Consider the following 20,785-nt stretch of genomic DNA (forward strand, 5'->3'; position numbering starts at 1 on the left):
GTTTATATTTATACTCTATATTAAAAATAGAAATACTGCGCTCTCTATATTTGTGTAAGTACAAGGAAAATCAAAAACTCTTCAACAACATAAGTCATCGTAAGGTTGTTAAACTATTAACTACTTTTGCCTCAATATACTCCTAATTACTGATTATTAATACTATTAATACATTATTAATATAAAGTAGTTGTTAAGTTTAAGTTTAGGTAGGATTAAGGATGTAGAATAAGGTTTTGCAGAATCAGGCAATATAATATGTGCTTTTTAAGTATTAATAAACAGCCAATATCTCAGTAATATTAATGCAAATAACCAACCAGTTAATAGTGAGAATTGGGTGTTACCATTAATCTTATATATATATTAAGTATTTAAAATGAAAAGGATTAATAAAAAACATGCATTTTAGTGCGCATCAGTTCTTTCTCAGGACCTCGCAACAAACTTTTTTTAAGTAATTGCTTTAAATGATTTTGAAAAAAAAATTTTAGAAAGATTTGCGAATAGTTTTGACTAAATAAAAACAGGCGACATTTAAACAATTTTGGGCCTAAGAAATCACTTCGACAAGCTGGCATCATCTAGACATATTATATTATTTGAATTAAAAAGCAATATAATGTGCATATCAAATAAATAGTGTATTTATTATTTTGGCAATTGCGTTTACTTATGATCTAAGATCTTAAATGATTAAAATAAAAATACACTAATGCACTATATTAGATAGATTTGACTGAATAAATAAGATAATCTCTTCAAAATAACCAGTTTCAATATTTTAAAATGTAATTGTAAATGAACAGGGTTTGTAAAGAAAAACAAGCAGCAAACAGAGAATATTGTCTGCTTTATATATATATATATATATATATATATATATATATATATATATATATATATATATATATATATATATATATATATATATATATATATATATATATATATATATATATATATATTCTCTAAAGCTTTTTATCGTTTTTGTACAACTAAATACTACGTGTTCCTGTTGCATTATGGGATAAATTCTGGGACAAGCCATATGCTGGTATAAAAGATAAAAATGTTTATACAAGACAATCGGTATATCCATATATGGGGGTCGTGACGTCACATCCTTGTCATTTTCCTTGTCATCAGTGAATATCCGGTGGGTGGGAGCGACCGTACATCTGTGTGAGTAAAGGAGTGGATCCAGTGTGAAAGAATTATGTTTTAACGGATTATACACGCGAATTAAATTAAAGGCTCTTCACAGACTAAACATACGGTAAGTCACTCATAGTAGTCTTTATTCTTATAAATGTCTTGAAGTGTTTGCGCACACGACGGTTTTAAAGTACTAAAGAATTTCCTCGGATGAAGCGTCCCTCTGTTTTGTGGAACAACATTGTGATCGATTGTTCATGGATCCAATGAGAGGAGGAGTAGTCCAGGGCCCGCCCATTATATGGGATGACTGACCAATTAAAAGCCAGAGAAGGCGGGCTCACGTTTATAACAACGAGGAAGGGGTTGTGTCCGGATTTAAAACGTAGATGTAAAAATAATTTTAAACGGCTGATAAAACCTTTCAGTGTTTGTAAATTGAAAGTATATTTTTTGGTTATTTGTAACTTTGCCGAAAGTTAACACTCACTTCTTCTTTTAACTGTTAATGACAAAAACAATTCGATAGTACCACGGTAACTTACAGTAATATTGTCAGGTGGAAACATCAGTAAATACCATAATCATATAACGTTGCTACATAGTATTCACATAGAAACCTTACATCAACATACTTTATATATAAATATTGTAATGGTATTACCACTGTATGATTGATTTAATGCATTAGTAGCTAGACAATATTATTTGTCAGAAAGTATCACTATACAGTAAATGCATTATATTATAAAGGTATAGCTGAACAGGGTACACAACTTTGTGTATTCAATAAATGTAGTTTTTCATGTTATATGTTAAATGATATATGATACATTATTATAATCTGTATTATATTGTAATGTACAATATGCTCCAGTCTCTAAACTTGCGTATCTGTACTTGCACTGTTTACTACCTCATTATTTCACATACTTCCTTGTACATATTAAGTAGTTTCCTATTTATATACATATATTCTCTACATACTTACTCTATGACATGTACATACTCTCTTGCTATTTATCCTGTGATCTGTTAAACATTGAAATTCATCTAAATCACCTTGTGATGAAGTGATAATCCTGATATTTATTTATTTGTTCTTACTGTAGGATTGTTTTCATAGAAAGTATCATTGAGGTTACTGAACATTATGACGCTGTGTTGTGTTTTTTTCTTTCCACACTTGCAGTCTTCTCTTGTCTGGAAACACTAAAGTCATGGCAGCGAATAAGAGTAAGAATCAAAGTTCCCTGGTGCTTCACAAGGTCATCATGGTGGGCAGTGGAGGTGTTGGAAAATCTGCCCTTACACTGCAGTTCATGTATGATGAGGTGAGATCAACACAATCTCAATATATGTTATACACACACACACACACACAATGCTTGTTTTGTTATCTAATGACATTCAGACATTTTATTGTGACTAGTAAGTGTCCAGAAAAAAAAAAATATTCACCTAAATGAATTTCTTTATTTAAAGTTTGTGGAAGACTATGAACCCACGAAGGCTGATAGTTACAGAAAGAAGGTGGTCCTGGATGGAGAAGAAGTACAGATTGATATTTTGGATACGGCCGGTCAGGAGGATTACGCTGCTATCAGAGATAACTACTTCCGCAGTGGAGAAGGTTTTCTTCTGGTTTTCTCCATCACAGAGCACGAGTCCTTCAGCGCTACCTCAGAATTCAGGTGTTTATGAAATCACTTCTGGGTCATTCTAGACATGAGATAAGAGTCTCTCAGTTACTCCACAACATTCTCAGAAAGATTCATATCATGTTATCATCACTGTGACATCCTGCTCACACCAGAAAAGCTTTCTTTCTTTTCTCATCTGACAAACAAGATCACATTCATCAGTAGCAACAGTAGTCCAATAGTAACCAGGTGCTTTGTGACTAGGGTTGCAAAATTTCAGGAATTTTCAAGGCTGGAAACTTTCCATGGGAATTAACAGGAATATATGGGAATTAAGAGGAATTAATGGGAATTTGAAAAAACTGCAGAGTTGCCTATAACAGGGAACTTAAATGTAGTTAAAAAATCTTAATTTTGTTTAACACAAGATTCAATGCAATTTCAGTTGAATTTCTCTCCTGCACATTCTTCATTCACATGCACGCTGCTTACTGAAGTGAGACCACACCCCCTGCATGTACTTACATTCATCCATAACATGCACAGATCATTTCTTGAAGCCAGTAAATCAGATATCTTAATGTACGCCAGCACTATTTCATTGAAAACCATGTTGCTAGCTCATGCTGTGATGATCTCTCTTCTACATTCTGCTAGCCAGTTTTCTGTTATCATACAGAATTACCGTACCAACCAAAAGTGTGCACACATTACTATTTTTAATGTTTTTGAAAGAAGTCTTTTATGCTCATCAAGCCTGCATTTTTTTGATCAAGAAATCCTTCAAAAAACATTCATATTAAAATTAAAAGTATCAGGATTCTTTAAAATTTGTATAATGTCTGCTTATGACCAAACAAAATGTTTATTTATGTTTGTATATGATATAGTTTATATAAATTTACCTAAATTTTCAAATAATTCCCATAAATTCCAGTAAAGTTATCAATTTGGAATATTTCCATATATATCCTCCAGATTAAGTTCCAATGGAAAGTTTCCAGAAATTTACCGGAAACTTCCACCCCTTTGCAACCCTATTTGTGACACTAAAGGAAAATACTTCACAAAGCAACAAAAAATTACCTAAATACTGCAAACATATTTATTGTTTAATGCATAGATTTGTGAAACTTGTTAGTCTGTATTTTTTCTCTGTGTCTTAATGCAGTCGCAGCTGGTTAAGACTTGCAGTACTATTTTATCATTTGTAGCTGTGTTACATTAAAAGCTTAGTGTTTGTGCTGTAAATGTGTTGTGGTGTCTACAGAGAGCAGATCTTAAGGGTGAAAGCAGAAGAGGATATAGTCCCTCTGTTAGTGGTGGGAAATAAATCTGATTTGGAGGACAGACGTCAGGTTTCTGCAGACGAGGCTCGAGCTAAAGCAGATGAATGGTCAGTCCAGTATGTGGAAACATCAGCCAAAACTCGAGCAAATGTGGACAAGGTTCTGTGCATTTTATTTAAACCCATTATTATTAAAGAAGATTATATGATTGTTTTAAAATGCATGTTTTATTTTTGTGCTTGTCTTTTATCACTATAAAATAAATTTAGGTCATTTTAACCTCTTTATTTTAAATCATGATTTGCTTAAAGTGACCATGCAGGGACTTTTAAACTCGAGTCCAAAATGTACAAAGCAACACTATTAAAGTCATCCTTATGACTTCTGAAGTCAAACAATAAAATGAATGAATCTGGATTCATAAGAAGCTCAGTTATGTGGACCACTTTCTTTGTTCCCCGTGATGATGTCTATAGATATTTTGGTAAACTAAAATTAACTCTTGTGTCCCATAGAGGAAGGAAACTCCTATGTCTTTTGAACGATTTTTATTTTTGTCTGAATCATTAAACTTACGAGTCATGTAAAAAAACATATTGCTCATATCCGAGAACATCTGATGCTCAGTGAATATGAATATGTCATGAATTTAAGGTCTTATGGTGAGTGTAAATAAAGCTGCTTGTTTTTATTTCAGGTGTTTTTTGATCTGATGAGGGAGGTGCGTGCAAAAAAGATGTCTGAGAACAAGGAGAAGAACGGAAAGAAAAGTGGCAAGAAGAAGAAGAGTCTGAAGGAGAGATGTGTGCTTCTCTAAGTCACACAAACGCTTGATTCCCACATCAAGCTGACTGGACTGAGCCGATCTAATGGACCACGAGGAGACCAGTTTCTCCCCCTCCATAATTTTTGTTGCCAAATACAATCAAAGCACATGTTGTTGGTGTCATTAGCCACCTGCAGACGTCTTCAACACCTTCTCAATGTCTCTCAGGTCTTCCAAGGTGCCATGAGATGAAATCATTATTGTAACTCTAATCAACCTGGAATATGGAGGATATCAGTTTTAATGCATCAGTCTGTATAACATTTCTAATGTCAGGTTATCACATCACTTATAGTTTGAGCCGGTACCAGCCCATAAGCACAAGGAATGTTTATTCTTCATTCATGAAACACAATCTGAATGGATTAATCACTCATAAATTTGTTCACATGTAATTGCATTAAATGCAACGATTTACTTAAGAAAGTTTTGACTAACAATCAGTACAGAAAATATCTTTACTTTATAACTAGTGAAAAGAAATTCTACACATTTGCTTTTTATATCAAATACTCTAATATATACACAAAATATATTTTGTGTTGTTTTGAAGCATTATTGTGCTTTAATATGTGAAGATAACATTGAAAAAGACACATTTGTGTTAAGGAACAATGGTCGTCTCTTCAGGAATCACAGATGCCACTGCGTAAACCCACAAAATGTGCCACTTTTATTACATTACAGACACACGATTCAAAAGATATTATTTTTGTAATCAAATCACTTTTCTATGTGTCTGTTTCTCTTCTGTCTGGTGGTTATTTTACTAAATAAACCTTGAATTTGTTAAGAGTTTCTGTTTGAAGATGATGTAGTTTTGGTGATGTCAGAGTCGAAGCATCAACTGGAGAAAGCAGGAATTTTGCATTCTTGTTCCTGTGATTGAATGACCTCTGGAATTTTGACAAAGGAGCAGCAGCGAGGCTGTAAGAGTTTATGAGAGTAATAAACTGTAGCCGGAGGTAATCGGTCACCTTGACTTTGAATGTGAGAAAGCATCTATTCAGCATTTAACACCCCAGTGTAAAAACACATCTGATTGGCTCAACTTACATTTTCACTATTAAACTTTTTTACACATGCACACATAAAAACCTAAAGATTTAAACAAACTGGACTGCAAAAAAAAAAAAAAAAAACAAGGCAATGAAATGAACATTTGAAGTGGTGTTTACTAAATCCCCACATCACCTGCTGGATGTTTTAAGTTTTGTTTACTATTAATGCATAACCCATTTATTTAAATTTCCTTTCTTATTTTGCATTAAAAGTAAAGATTTGATGAGTATGAATTGTATATAGTTGAATTAGCCGGCAGTTCCTCTCATCACCTGCAGATGGCGCTGTGAAATCACATGAAAGCTGATGTGATATTTTCTCAATGGACTTTGTGGCATCAATCTGTAATTCAAGTTATTAGCAGTTTGATCAGGCCATCTTAACAATATTCTCAATGAAATATTAAGCTTTGCATTTAGAAAAGTGACAATTTTTTTTTAAACAAATATGAAAGATGATTCTTGTGGAAAAATATCTTATATGGTTATGTCATAGGAATTTTCTCTTATTAAAAAAACCTCCAAATGAATAATAACACAAAAATGGAAACTTTAAAACATCTCATTTGTCATTGCAGATATTTTTGGCTGGGATTGCATCACCTTTGTGTAATAAACAGCCTTACAGATGCAATGTTCCTCATTTTCTGACAACTTAACATTATAAAACAGCACTGAGTTTATCAGACATCAACTGAAGGAGGGTAGTATCACCCAGACATGAACCCTGTTAAAATCAAATATTTACTCACAGTGGCTTTTCTCTTGTATCTGAAAGGTAAGAATCAGATTATTTTGTGCGTTTTGCTTATATTAGTCATTCAAAACCAGTTTTTTTTCAGTATTAAAGTATTTTTATTTGTTTTTGAATGACCTTATGTGATACAAATCTTCTTCTGTCAGAAATGTGACATTGTGTTGGAAATTGATCAGTAATAGTTATAAATGATGTACTGTTGTATTTGAACATGTTTCAGGTTTATCTGTTTATTCTGATAATGTAATCTGTGCTCCTACTCGATCAACAACAGTTCTGTCTTGCCGTCGCCCAGATAACCAAAAACAGAAATATCAATGGTCACCCACAGAAAAGCTCAAAAACAGATATTCTGTAGATGATTTCCAACAGAACTGTTCCCTTACAATCAAAGATCTAAAAAGACGGATTATGGAAACTATTCACTATACACTTTGATTGATAATGATGATGATGATGATGATGATGATGATGATGATGATGATCATGATCGTAAAACTTTATGCACAATCACTTTAGCTGTCACAGGTAAATATAACTTGATGTTTGATGTTCTTTGTGTCTGTGTATCAACACATTTCTCGTTTATTTATGTGAGTGTATAAGGTGAGGTAGATATATTTGTGCTTATATATTTGCTATTGTAGATCTTCAGGTGGAAGTGAGTAGTGAGAGGATTACTGAAGGTCAGAAGATCACATTGACCTGTAAGACCAGCAGCTGTCCATCAAACAAACTCAACTTCATCTGGTACAAAAACAAACAGCTTTTAAATCTTCAACACTCCAAGAATAAACTAAACGTTGGTCCTGAAGATACAGGCAGATACTCCTGTGCTCTTACAGATTATAAATCATTCCCATCCGCTGAGAAAGACATCTGTGAGTAAACCTGAGATTTATTAAGAAGAAATATAAACTTATCAAACTGTATGGTTTAATGACTCTTGGGAATGCTGCAGATGCTCCAAGAAACACAACAGCATCAGTCAGATATTTGGAGACGGGTGACGTGAATCTGACCTGCAGCAGTGATGCTCATCCAGAACCCAAATATAACTGGTTTAAAACCTCTGATACTGGTCAGATACTGGGACGAGGTCAAAGTTTGACTGTGAAGACTGGAAACACTGGATTCTTTTATTGTGAAGCTACAAACACAATCGGCTCTCAGAACAGCACAGTTATACGACTGAAAGGTGTGAATTTGATTTCATTTTTGTCTTTTTTAACTCCTGGATTACAGCACAATATAGAAATGAATCATATTTAATAAACAACAGAGAGGTTTTGGGTTTTAAAGTCTCTGATTATTTCAGGAATAAAGTCAGATGTGATGTTTGACAGACGTGGATTCATCATCTCTCTCTTATCTTTACTCATTCTTCTGATTCTGATGTTGATCTCTGCAGCTGGATGGAGGAGGTGAGTTTTCATCTGCATTAAAGGAGCATTTCACTTGTAGAAACATTCATCTTTATTGAAAGTGTGTCATATTTGTGGTCAAAATGTAACATACATTTAGAATTTGGTGCCTATTTGACTGAGAAAAGGGGTGTTTGTAGTCCCACCCCCATTTAAAAAATTGATTAAGCAATCACTTGTGTTATTTGGAGCTCCTCGTGACACTTACATCCTTCTTGTTCTCCCCCTTCAGTATGGACTTCCTCTTTGTAATATATAAACAGTAGATACTGGACGTAACATTGATCATGCTCTTTACATCACTTCCTTTCACATATCTGATGTCATGTTTGCCATTTTTACACAGAAGGAAAAACTTCAGACGTCCTGCAGGAAACGAGGCGAACACACAGGTAAAATATAAAAATGACTTTGTTTAAAGGTGCAGTGTGAACAGTATGTTTAATTATGTTGTAAATAAAATACACACACAAGACTCATATCATTAGCCTAATAAAAGATATTGGATTTTACACAGATGGGTCATTTTATATCTTAAGATCACATGACCCCATTGTGTTTTCTACAATCACATCATTAACAGGACACTTTTGTTTGTTTGTAAAGTATTTAATAAATATTTCACCCTGATAAATGTTCAGTAATAACTGATTTATCTGCCAAAGTAAAAACTTTAAAGTACTGAGTTATGTTTTGTCAACTGTTCAACCTTTGTTCAGAATGATTCACATGTGTATTCAAATATCCATGGACCGGCCAAGAATTCAGAACTGAAGAAGAGAGAAGAGTCTGATGATAAGGATGAAGTTCAATACTCTCATCTTCATTTCAGTAAAAACAAAAATACTAAAAGTCCTGCAGTGCCAGCTGATGTCCAGTATGCTGTCATTAAAGTCTCATAGCTCAGTGCTGACCTCTACTGATAAACAACACCATTACTCTCTATATTGATATTAGTTGTATTTGTGCTGTATTTCAACAATCTCATTTTTATTTTAAATAACATTATCTGTATCAAATCACAATACAGGCATGTACTAAACATGCACATTTCCTTTCCTAACTATACAACACAGTTCTTTGTTTGTATAGAATCTCTCACAATATTATTGTATGTCACAACAGGTTTGCAAAAATCTGACTGTGTTGTTTTAATGTTTAAAGATGTGTATTAACCAAAGGTGGCAAATGTTTTATACAGCAGTTACTTTACCATGCACTTCAGCAATATGAGATAAACTTTACAGACAATTCATGACTTATTTTACAGCTTGATTCAATGTTTTGCATGAGGATGTTATTTTAGTTTTATTCTATAAAGATAAAGACTTGTAAATGTTTAATGTTCATTTAACTTTGAACAAACTGTTCCCAGTAAATAGCATACATTAAAATCTACAGTAAGAAATACAACTATACATAATTATATAATTAATTCTGGCAAGTGGCTCTTTTGTTGAGTATAATCATTGACAGCTGCCTAGCCACTCCCTAGCAACCAATGAGAGTACCCTAGCAACAGTTTAGTAAGACCTGTATCTCTGCATCAGAGCATCATAGAGACTTTGGGGATGGATTATATAATTCAGATTGCGGCAGATGCGCATGCACATTTACCTGGGGTCTTAATACTTCAACCTCTAGCTAAGATATGTAACTTTGTATTAAGATGAAAATGAAATAAAATATACATTGGATTATTCACTCAAATAAGTGCCTTTGATGTCATGTAAACACAAAATCAAAAAATATCACATTAAGAACTACAAATGTGATTATTACTGTATATGTTGTTTTGCCGAAGATAAGAGAGATGTTGTTCAGGATTAAAGTCTTACTAGAGCTTCTACAAGCCACCTCTCCATGACCATCTTGCGTCTGTGGAGAAACACAAAAAAAATCACATTTACAGTATTTACAGGCCTTACATGTTTTCTATCTGTTTACGTTAAAAACAAATGTTATTCAGGCTTAATAACCACATGTGTCTTGGGTTTTACACAACCAGCTTACTTTATCAATTGACCTTCTGAATGTTCCTCTATTTAAATATCAAACATGTGGAAGTTACAAGCGCTAAAACACCCATATTTAAAAGCTTTAGGTGCTTTTTAATCAATTCTACAGGGTTTTTCTTTTTTATACTAAGAATCCTCTAAGCTTTTTTTAATATAGGCAATGCATTTGCTTTTGTTGCCATTTTAAAACCAGTTATTCAGTTCATGTACAGTTCATTGTGAAAAGAATTTGTAACCCTAAGAATGTTGTAGGTCGGATATAAAAAACTATTAAGAAAATGCTTAACTCAATTTAAGTAAATTGCCCTGGACTATTTTTCACCCATGCAGATAATTGTAGGCCTGATACAGTGATTGATTTTTATAAAGATTTGGTTTGTCTTGTTAGATTAAATGAAACTTATGTAAACTCTGACTGCTAAAGTGAAACCCTTTACACTGACTACAGGTGCCAAATTGTACATTTAACAATTAACATTGCAGTATCTCAACATTATGAAGAAATAAAACCGATATACATTCTGCTTTAGTGCTCCTGATAATAAAAAAGCTAATTACATTTACCTAAATGAATTGAAAAATTATTTTTAATGTGTATATATAATAATATATGCTGCAGCATACAGTGCCCTTCATGAGCACACACTATCTTCACAAATATATGATCTATACATTTAAATATATGAAGAGAAAACTCTTTTTTTTTTACAAGAAATGTTGCCAAGAAAATAATAAAATAACGCTCATATAAAGAACAACAAATACATTTTCTTCCATTATATTTTCCAGCTACATTTCCACTATTGATCTGCAGGTGGCGCAGTTAGCCCGACTGTGCAATAACAAATCAATATTGGCTGGAAACAAAAGCTTTTGGTTTGAAACTATATAAGCCTAACTGTTAATTCCTTAACTACCAAAATCTTGTTCTTGACAAAGTTTTGAATTGAGATTATTATAATAATGCGTGTATTTTCTGACTTGGTTTCTAAATGTTCAACCTAGACTTTTATCTTGAAAAGTGTCCACGGAGGCCGCCATTTTGGAAAGCGTCACAAAAGTCTTGATTGAATATATTAAGCCTCCAATAGCCGGTGTTTATATCCTCGGCCGTCCTCGTCTCTGCACTGTCTCTCTTATAAAATAAATAAGCATCATTCCCACGCGTGTCAAATCATCTGATCTGACCCAGTCGAGAAGAAATGCGCGTGTTTTAATTCTGATGAGGATATTATTTTTATTGAATGGCGTTGTAGAGCTCATCTCTGCCCGGCTGGATTTGGAAAAGGATTTATCCTATTTAGGATATTGTCATTGGAGCTGAGGGAAACGCCAGTGACAGAAAATCCAGTTGGATTGACAGGTAAAATTAAATCATTATATTATTATGAGTTACGCGTGTATTTGCAAATGCGTTTGTTGATTTGGCGCAGAATTTCTGTGAATCCGCTACATTGAGTCATCGGCGGCGGCGGCACTTGAATGAATGTGTGTTACATTATATCATCGGGCCTGTCAATCATTCATTCTTGCGCTACTTTTAAACTCTGTTTTACCCGACAGTTTATTTATCTCTCGTTTGCTATTGGTCAAAATTGACAAATGTAACAAATAATCCCTCAGCTACAGTATATTGTGTAACACATGCGCTCATTCCGAGCACAATTTCTCTTTTGTTTTAACGCGTTTCTCTCTTTCAATGTGGCGTTCTCTGTCTGTCTGTCTGTCTGTCTCTTTCTATCTCTGTGAGTGATGTCTTTAGTCCATTCGCTCAGTTTCTCGGCTTTTATGTTTTTTATGGTGAAATTCAAAGCCAGTCCGTCTGACGGATTCATTCTGACAGACTGCTGTCATTCTTCATAATGCGCGAATACTAAGCAGTCATTATAAGATCTTAAATCTCTTAATGCCATTTTTAAATGATTTGGCTCTAATCCACTGAAAGTAAAGTTTGCATTAAATACATTTTGTTATAATAACATTACAGTCAAACTGTTTCTCGATGTTTCTTGAATGCTATCTTTATCTGTTTTGTAAGAAGTCCTGTATGAATCAGTTTTCTGAGGGTTGGTTTATTTTCTGTCATCAGTGGTGTTGTGAGCTGGAAACACACAGACAGTTTGTCATATTTGCCTCTCAGTGTGTGGTTGTCTTTATGAACATACATTTGAATATGATTTCAACACAAGCACCTGTGAACAGGTGACCTCATTCAGGAGTTTCTAGTTTTCCCATATATATATTTACTATTCGGGTGCTTGTAGTGAATGTCATTCTTTGAAACAATAAGTCTGCAGGTTTGACCGAGATGCTGTGGCTTATAGTTATAAAAATACCCAGGCTGGTCAGATATGTAACTATGTTGGCCAGACTGTCAGTTTTGAGCAATAATTTTCTGATTTGGTTCTTATATAAAAACCTGAAGGTTGTAAAGATTTAACATGTTTGATTCAATCATTATTTGGCAATGCCTGAGATAGTGTAATTCAATGAAGTGTAATAACTGCTTGCTGTAACAGAGCAGAGAGTTATAGTAAAATACAGTACAGTACCACGTGTCTCAGTTTGGTCCCCCTTCAGAACCCCCCTATGTGATTTCAAAGAGCTCAGGTTTAATGATGTTAGCTCGATTTCTCCAAAAGCTAATGTGATGTTTGAAAAGTTTCAATTTTTATTTGTTTTCAGCTTTTTAGTTGTAAGTTGAATGACCGTTTGTGATGTGATATAAGATTCATGCAACCAATATTTGAGTTTTAATGTTGAGATTGTCTTTGAAAGCCTGTTAAGCTCGGTTTAAAGCCGCTAGGGCTGCAGAACTGACACACTTCTCCTTTAAAAATAGTTCAGGGGTATTCATTTGAAATAGTTTTGCATTAAAATGTGCAACCAGTTTGATGTTGAATGGCCTTTAGCCTTGTCTCTTTGAAGTCACCTTTGAAGCCTCTGTTTTTTATTCTGAACATTTAGATGTAATTTAATGCTTGTGTAGGGCTGGGCGATATGACCCAAAAAATTATCGAGAAAATGTTTTCCATATCAGTCGATATCGATAATTATCATGATAAATAACAAATCTTTACTCCTGTCAAATTTAAAGGCAGATTTTTGCTCCTGAATGAAAATTGTAAAAACCAGACAGTTAATAATGGTTTTAAACTACTTTTTATTCAGAACATGACAAATACAAAAACTAAAATCTTGTTTTAATGCATCTGTATTAAATGTAAATCTATTTGTTATGAAATCAACACATTTCTGACACAAAAGCAGCAGACTACTGTCCCTTTAAGACCCAAGACAGACTGCTTTAAGTTTCAATATACTGAGTAACAGCTGTTTATGTTCACTTAAACAAGAAAGAAAACTTAGTTCGGTGATCACGCGTGTGTTATACATATACGAGCTATACACGCTGATAAATGGATGTCAAGGGTGTCACGTTGCTGTGGGAGCGCACATACCCAAACACTATATTCACTGCAGGGGTGGATCTGCTGCTTTTCCTCAGTTTCCTGAATTTGTGAATGTCCTGTAAATATACTTTTAAAGCTGGGCGGACGTGTGCGTGCGCAAGGCGGACGCTGAATGAAAGTAAAGTATACTGCACGCACCTGTGTCTGCTGTGTTTGACGAACCCTGTTTGCGCGTCCAACATTACACACAAGAAAATGTTTCCGCGAATTTGGATTCCGTGATTCCGTCCGCGTTATCCGCATCGCGAAATTCATAGGTCTCTACTAATAAATAAATAACTTGCCTCATCTTCCACTCCTTCAAGTCTGACTGTCACTGTGATTGTAAACCAAGAGCGCGTGCCGCATCCGGAAGTGCTCGCGCAACATTACGCACAGTGCTTAAACATTATCGATCACTTATCGAACTGTCCTTATCGTTTTATCGAAAAAGTTTATATCGGTAAAATTATCGTTATCGAATTATCGCCCAGCCCTACTTGACTGTGTTTGCCTGCCGGGCAGAAGGAAAGTTTGAGTTTCATTTAGTGCTCTGCTGCAGGAGCTTCAGTCTGTGAGGAAACATGCAAACGCTTTAGTATTAATAATGACGGCTGACCCGGTACTGTCAGGATTATTAAACTCCCTAATCTTCATCCACCACCACCACTCTGTTCGACTTCAGATTTAAAGTTTCTGCCAAACTAAAATCATGTAAGAACTCTTCTGTCTGTGTCTTTTAAAGTGGATAGGCTCATTGAAAAGAGAGGCTTAGCATTGTCCAAATGTTAGATATAAAGAGCAGGTTTGGTTTTTGAGGGTTGTAGCCAAACTTTCATCTAATTAGCAGGTAAAGTACTGATGTTTGACCTGTATGTCAATGTCATCCCCCTTTTTTGCTCACATTATTAAAGGGACACTTCACCCATTTGCATTAAGCTTTGTATAGTTAGAACCCCAGTCATGTTTTTGAATGGTCATGCATCATTTCCTCAGTTGCCACTGAGACAGGAGAAATACAGATTTCAGTGTTGCACTTCCTCCTTTCAATGATGTAAAAATCAACATTTTGCATCAATGAAAGAAGGAAGCCCAATATCTTTGTTGAGGGGGTGAAACTACAAACACCCCTTTTCTCGGTCAGGCAGGCACCAAATTCTTAATGTATGTTACATTTCTACTACAAATATGACACACTTTTAATAAAGATTAATGTTTCTACGGGTGAAATGCTCCTTTAAACCCAATGGTATATTTAGGTTTTTATGTGTACACTATGTGAAGTCTTTCAGAATGCATGTATATGCAATGTGACTACTGTATATTTGTGCATGCACACATGAGAGCAACAGATAGGGGCAATGATATCTTGCCATCTTGTCGACCCATAAATAAGGGTGTATTCAAATGTAAACCTGTATAAAAATTCTTAGGAACAGAAAGGTTTGCCTTAACAATGTGTGCCACCCCACTCAAAACTATCACCCCCAAATTAATGAAACATAGTAAATGTTTTCATCTGACTTTGTACTTCAAATCTGCTGTCATCTGCTGTATCCCCCACCAATGCTTTATAGATAAACAGAAATTCTGTCAGTTCAGTATCGTCTTTTAGAATCTAGTTTGACCCCATCTCATGTGTCTTTGAGGGTCTGTTCGGGTGAGATAACAAACTCCCCGGAGGTTCGGCCACATGACACCCAGCAGTGCGGCCCGTGTTGCTGTCAGACGCAGCTGCGCAGACGGCTGATCTATCACTGCTGAGTCACGCTGTCTGCATGTTTATGACACTGCTGAACAACTGCTGCTCGTGGATTTGTACTGACAGGACTGAAGACCGAATGAGAAAATAATTCAACTAATAAAAGGAAATCAAAATATTTGATTCACTGATCATCCACTATATTGAATGTTGAGATGTTTGTTTATGCTCTTGTTACTAGTTTGGCATTTGAAGGACATATCTGAGGTTAGTGATTACTAGGGGTGGAAACTTGCAAAGGGGTGGAAAGTTTTCTGGAAAGTTTCCGGAATGTGCAGGGTAGAAATTAAACTGAAATTGCATTAAATCTTGTTGTTTTAAACAAAATAATGCTGCATGCATACATTTAAGTTCCCTGTTATAGGCAACTCTGACATTTCTTTTTTAAATTTACAGTTTGTTCCCATTAATTCCCATATATTTCTGCTAATTCCCATGGAAACTTTCCACCCTTGAAAATTCTCAGAATTTTGCTAGGGATGGGACGATTACCGATTTCATTATTAACCACGATAAAAAGTCCTGACAGTTAGTGTTATCGTGTAAAATTTAATTATCATTACCGTAATCTTGAAAACTCACTGTAAATCCTGTCCAGTCAGAATCAGTTTGACGCAGGTGCGCACATGCAACATAGTTTTTTGCACAAGAAGCAATCCCATTTAAGGGATAATGTATTGTATTTATTCACGGTAAACTTATTAGACAGATTTATTTATTTATTTTACCCCAGAAATAATTTCAGGGACATGAAATATTAAATTGTGATTTTCAAAAAGAAAACTTAAAAAAAAACATTTCAGTGTGTGTATCAGTTCTTTTTGAACATTTCCATTTCATTTTAACAAAACCATGATAATATTGATAACCGTGATAACTTTGGTCACTATAATCATGATATGAAATTTCCATACCATCCCATCCCAATTTGCAACCCTACTCACTATACGATATGTATCAAGGTACAGGGTTTGTAATTCAATATGTTGCGATACATTTCAATACTGATATATACATTGGGATATTTCCTCTTTTAGGAATATAATAGGATATAATTTTAGGAAACCAATCATTCAGAACAAACAACCAAATGCAAAAAAAAAAAAAGTGTGACCCATCCCTATGTTCGTACTTCCTGTCATTGTTGAAGTTCAGAGATAAGAAGAATGTAATCTCTAATGGTCGGGATGTAAGCTCCACATGAAACAACTACCATAAGTCTTGTATGATTTTTATTTAAAATATCTGTAAAAATGAAATCTATACATTATTGCCAAACAAAATGTCCAAATTCTCACATGTATTGATATTTTCTTAAACCCCCCATATTAGTGATGTGAACAAAACTATAAGATAAAAATTGTTTATTTGTGTTACCACAGATTTTCTCCTAAACCCAGCATTAAAAACTCATTCAGTGGTTATGAAGAAACATAGACTTCATGACTTTAGCATATCTGGGTCTGTATCCTCGGGGAATTCCTCTCAGTCTAAACCTCTTGATCAGAGGAATATCGTGACTGTGCTGCTGAGTTCATGAGATGTCATCAGTTGTGATCTTTAACTTGATGTCTGTCCACATGAGTCTGATTTATCCCCAGATGAGTTCAGGATATTGATCCTCTAATAAAACAGATGCCATTAAAAAGTCTTGGCAGGGTTCTGGACAACAGTACAGAAGACATTAGATGATGAAATGTTTAAAGGATCAGTCTGAAAGATGTGTGTAATAATGATAATGTACCTCTGTAGAAGTGATACAGCAGCACATTGATATTCAGTATGGTTTCATTAGATTAGATATGAACATGAGAGTTATATAGTGCATTTGATTCAATAACAGAGAGAGACATAATAGCATTTATTTGTTTATAAAGCAAGTTGAGTGTTTTCATTCTGGCTTTCAGTGGTCTGTTCTCTAGTTGTCGGTTTAGTTATTAGAGATGCACCGATCGACCGGCCAGAGAACGTAATTGATCGACCGGACCGGTAACCGGCTGGTCAGTCTCACGCCAGTCTTTTTGTAGCCAGTTGCGTAAGCAAAAAAACGTCACAGCCACACTCACAGTGGAAGCAGTTATCCAACAGCTGCATTAATTTAATTCCGTACCCGGAAGCGTAATCAATTTTACATACCACGACCCGAACCACCCCTGCAGTCCGCCCGTGCCTATATTGATTCCTGCCCACATACTGATCTTATTCCACTAGTTCACCGCCGTGTGCAGGACTCTGAAGAACTTATAGGAAGCATGTGAGTGATTATAGTGTTATTTTCCACATTCCTCTTGTAGTGTGACAGTTAATGTAAGTATAAGTATATCAGCCATGATCATTAGGGGTGGGACGGTTGTCATGACCACCGCACCACCGTGGTGGTGCAATGCCACCGCAGTGTTGAAGTGCCACCGGCAGTTGTGTGACGTCACATATCAGGTGAATAATTAAACAAAATAATAGGTAAAAATTGCAGTTTTTCTTAAGTGAAAAAATAATAACAAAAGTTGTACAGTAATTTATAGCCTAAGATACAAATTTATAACATTGTTTTATGTTAATACACAAATCTCCGCTACATGTATGGCGTTTCCACTAAACTGGTGGATTTTAGCATAACTCAGCACAGAGCGCCGATATGCAAATTTGAAAACCACGCCCACCGGGGGGGAAAACAATCCAACCGTCTCCATTGACTTTGTATTGCGAGAGGCTGCCTCCTTGTCATTTCTGGCTTATAACAAAAAACAGAATAATGCCTAAAAGCTGCTGTGTGACAATATGTACAGCTAACAAGCCAAAGAACCCAGAAATAAGTTTTTATAAGCTGTCGAGCCGTAAAACCCAGCTTTAAAGGAGAATAAAGTGGATCGCCGACTACGTTTCCCCCTAGTGGACGCAGTTCTACTAATAGAAGTACTATGAAACGTTGCCTGTTTCCACTTTTGTTTCTTTAAACGCTCGTTTTATGAGGTCGACAGCTTAAAAAAAACGTATTTCTGGGTTTTTTGGCTTTTTAGCTGTACACCTTGTCACACAGCAGCTTTTATGTATTATTCTGTTTTTAATTTTAATCTGTAAATAGGTTTTTATAAGCTGTCGACCCCAAAAACGAGCGTTTAAAGACACAAAAATGGAAACAGGCAACTTTTCATAGTAATACTATTAGTAGAACTGCGTCCAATATGGGGAAACGTAGTCGGCGATCCACTTTATTCTCCTTAAAGACAGGGTTTTACGGCTCGACAGCTTATAAAAACTTATTTCTGGGTTCTTTGGCTTGTTAGCTGTAGATATTGTCACACGGCAGTTTTTAGGCATTATTCTGTTTTTTGTTATAAGCCAGAAATGACAAGGAGGCAGCCTCTCGCAATACAAAGTCAATGGAGACGGTTGGATTGTTTTCCCCCCCGGTGGGCGTGGTTTTCAGGTTATGACGCGCGGCGCTCTGTCTCTATTGGAGTTTAGCCATGTCACTGTGTTGTGCGTCTGCGTTAGTTTCTTTTGGTCTCCAGTGACAGTGAAATACATACACATCACGTTTGTCTTTTGATGTGAAATAAAAAATTTACCAGGTTAAAGTCGCGCGCATCAGGAAGCGCATTTAGTGAAACGCTATTTTCTTTCACCATTTAATCCACCCTAACCCCCCCCCCCACGGACCCCACCACCGCAACACCGGCGGTTGTTGTTGATGGTTCCACCGCGGTGGTAAAAATTTGCCACCGTCACAGCCCTAATGATCATCCCTATGCCCTTCAAAGAACTCTTGATGTGGAAACTTAGTGAGTTGTGCTACTGTGTCTCATACTGTTGTCTTTTTTATAAATGTTTGTAATTTCTTTATTTGTTCTTATTATATTTTTCACACCCCTTTTTTTGCTGATCTGAAAAATGATCCGGTCCATGCCTCAAAATCATAATGTTATCTGAACCGTGAGTTTTGTGATTGGTCACACACCTAAAAAGATCCATTCTACTTTTTTGCAGAGGTATTTTTCATTGCACAACACATTCAACACCCTAAAATGTATTGAGTGCATATTGTGACACTAAACACTTTAAAATATATCAAAACTAGAGGTTGGAATGTGGATATTATGAAGATAATACCGTGATAGTTAGCCGTATTGATATTTATGCACAGCTCTACATAAAGTAACATTGAGTTTGTGCTGATTTTATGCTTTCTTGATGACTTGAATTTGAAGAAAATAGAAACATTATTTTGCTTTTTAATGTAAGTAGGTCAAAAGCTTCAATGGAATAAATAACCATAAACTGAGTATGAATAATAAACTACATGAAGAGTCCTGCTGCTAGTAGTATTTTACAGCTCTTCTCTTTTTAGACATTTTAAAAATGAGCTTTGAACTGAACCAGCAGCTCTCAGACATTAAGATAGATTAAAAGACAAATGTAATGTTAATTCTTTAAAGGGGACAGAGAATGAAAAACCATTTTTACCTTGTCTTTGTTGAATAATGGTAGTCTACCAGCATTCACGAACATACAAAAAGTGCTAGACATCTGAGTCTCATAGGAATTCCTCTTTTAGAAATGTCAGCCAGAAAACAGGCCAATCTGAAAAAACTGATGCTTATGACATCACAGGCATCTAACTGCCCCTCCACTTTAAAATAATTGGCTACATTTTTTGAGTGGCAGCAAAGTCAGCCAATCAGTAATGAGATTGCAAGTTAAGCCAGTAGGGGGAGCCAAATAGGTGCAAAACCACTTGTTTAAAATCCCCCACCCTAATAGAGCTATCTGAGAGAGGTTTTTAGAAAGCTTCTAAGGCATTACAGACCCAAACAAAAAACATTTTGTCTACATGTCACATCACAGAACAAGGATAAATACCCCGTTCAATCATTCTATGTCACCTTTAATCATTGTGAATTATGTCATTTAGTAAAGCTGAGTTTGTGGTGTTTTTTAAAGGTGTCACAGCAGATATTCTCTGTGTTCTTACATCTAATGCTTACTGTTAACACCTGCAGAACCTCATGACTTTTGTTATCTTCAGGATTGTGGTTTATGTACAGGACTGTTTGGTATTTGGAGAAACATTATTAGCACATGAAAGGTGCAGTAATGAATGACCCTGCACTGATTCTGTGGAGATCACACGTCTGCACATCATCAAATGATCTTCTGTGCTGTTGTCTGTCTGTCAAAAATTGAAGTAAAGCATCTGCTAACTGATTTTGGTTCATCTCAAGTGAGAAAAGCTTTTTGCAGTGATTTGTGTTTTTATAAAGATATTATTGACCAGCGTGTGTTCAAAACTCTTATGTGTTTATGTGCAGAGAACAAGCGATAAGTTAACATTACTGACTCATTCTGAATGTTGTTTTGTGTCTCTGTTCCTTCTGGAGAAATACAGAAATGAAAC

The 20,785-nt window shown here is 35.2% G+C and overlaps 3 protein-coding genes across 7 annotated transcripts in view; all 3 read left to right on the forward strand.

Moving 5' to 3' along the window:
- The first annotated feature begins 1,143 nt into the window (after window positions 1–1,143).
- On the forward strand, window positions 1,144–5,713 carry ralbb (v-ral simian leukemia viral oncogene homolog Bb (ras related)). The gene is made up of 5 exons (XM_065259269.1): window positions 1,144–1,279; window positions 2,351–2,492; window positions 2,644–2,852; window positions 4,072–4,249; window positions 4,788–5,713. Exons 2-5 carry the CDS (start codon window positions 2,379–2,381, stop codon window positions 4,905–4,907), a joined length of 621 nt encoding a protein of 206 aa, XP_065115341.1. The 5' UTR covers window positions 1,144–1,279; window positions 2,351–2,378; the 3' UTR covers window positions 4,908–5,713.
- A 984-nt stretch (window positions 5,714–6,697) lies between these two features.
- On the forward strand, window positions 6,698–9,774 carry LOC135740801 (uncharacterized). The gene is made up of 7 exons (XM_065259332.2): window positions 6,698–6,755; window positions 7,107–7,262; window positions 7,382–7,615; window positions 7,696–7,932; window positions 8,053–8,158; window positions 8,505–8,550; window positions 8,878–9,774. Exons 1-7 carry the CDS (start codon window positions 6,698–6,700, stop codon window positions 9,058–9,060), a joined length of 1,020 nt encoding a protein of 339 aa, XP_065115404.1. The 3' UTR covers window positions 9,061–9,774.
- A 1,477-nt stretch (window positions 9,775–11,251) lies between these two features.
- Window positions 11,252–20,785, forward strand: part of LOC135740758 (CSC1-like protein 2) — a 44,156-nt gene continuing 34,622 nt past the window's right edge. For all 5 annotated transcript variants that reach the window (XM_065259271.1, XM_065259272.1, XM_065259270.1 and 2 more), the window contains exon 1: window positions 11,252–11,539. The gene's annotated coding sequence lies outside the window, so the exon portion shown is untranslated. The remainder of the gene's footprint in view (window positions 11,540–20,785) is intronic.

Source organism: Paramisgurnus dabryanus, chromosome 14 (assembly GCF_030506205.2).
Source record: "Paramisgurnus dabryanus chromosome 14, PD_genome_1.1, whole genome shotgun sequence".
In the NCBI taxonomy this organism is placed as follows: domain Eukaryota; kingdom Metazoa; phylum Chordata; class Actinopteri; order Cypriniformes; family Cobitidae; genus Paramisgurnus; species Paramisgurnus dabryanus.

Bases quoted from the DNA above. Each gene is read 5' to 3' on its own strand.
- ralbb (XM_065259269.1), top strand. From the start codon at position 2,379: ATGGCAGCGAATAAGAGTAAGAATCAAAGTTCCCTGGTGCTTCACAAG. The intron at 2,493-2,643 runs GTGAGATCAACA...CTTTATTTAAAG, and splicing joins TGCAGTTCATGTATGATGAG to TTTGTGGAAGACTATGAACC. The intron at 2,853-4,071 runs GTGTTTATGAAA...TGGTGTCTACAG, and splicing joins AGCGCTACCTCAGAATTCAG to AGAGCAGATCTTAAGGGTGA.
- LOC135740801 (XM_065259332.2), top strand. From the start codon at position 6,698: ATGAACCCTGTTAAAATCAAATATTTACTCACAGTGGCTTTTCTCTTG. The intron at 7,263-7,381 runs GTAAATATAACT...TTGCTATTGTAG, and splicing joins AATCACTTTAGCTGTCACAG to ATCTTCAGGTGGAAGTGAGT. The intron at 7,616-7,695 runs GTGAGTAAACCT...GGAATGCTGCAG, and splicing joins ATCCGCTGAGAAAGACATCT to ATGCTCCAAGAAACACAACA.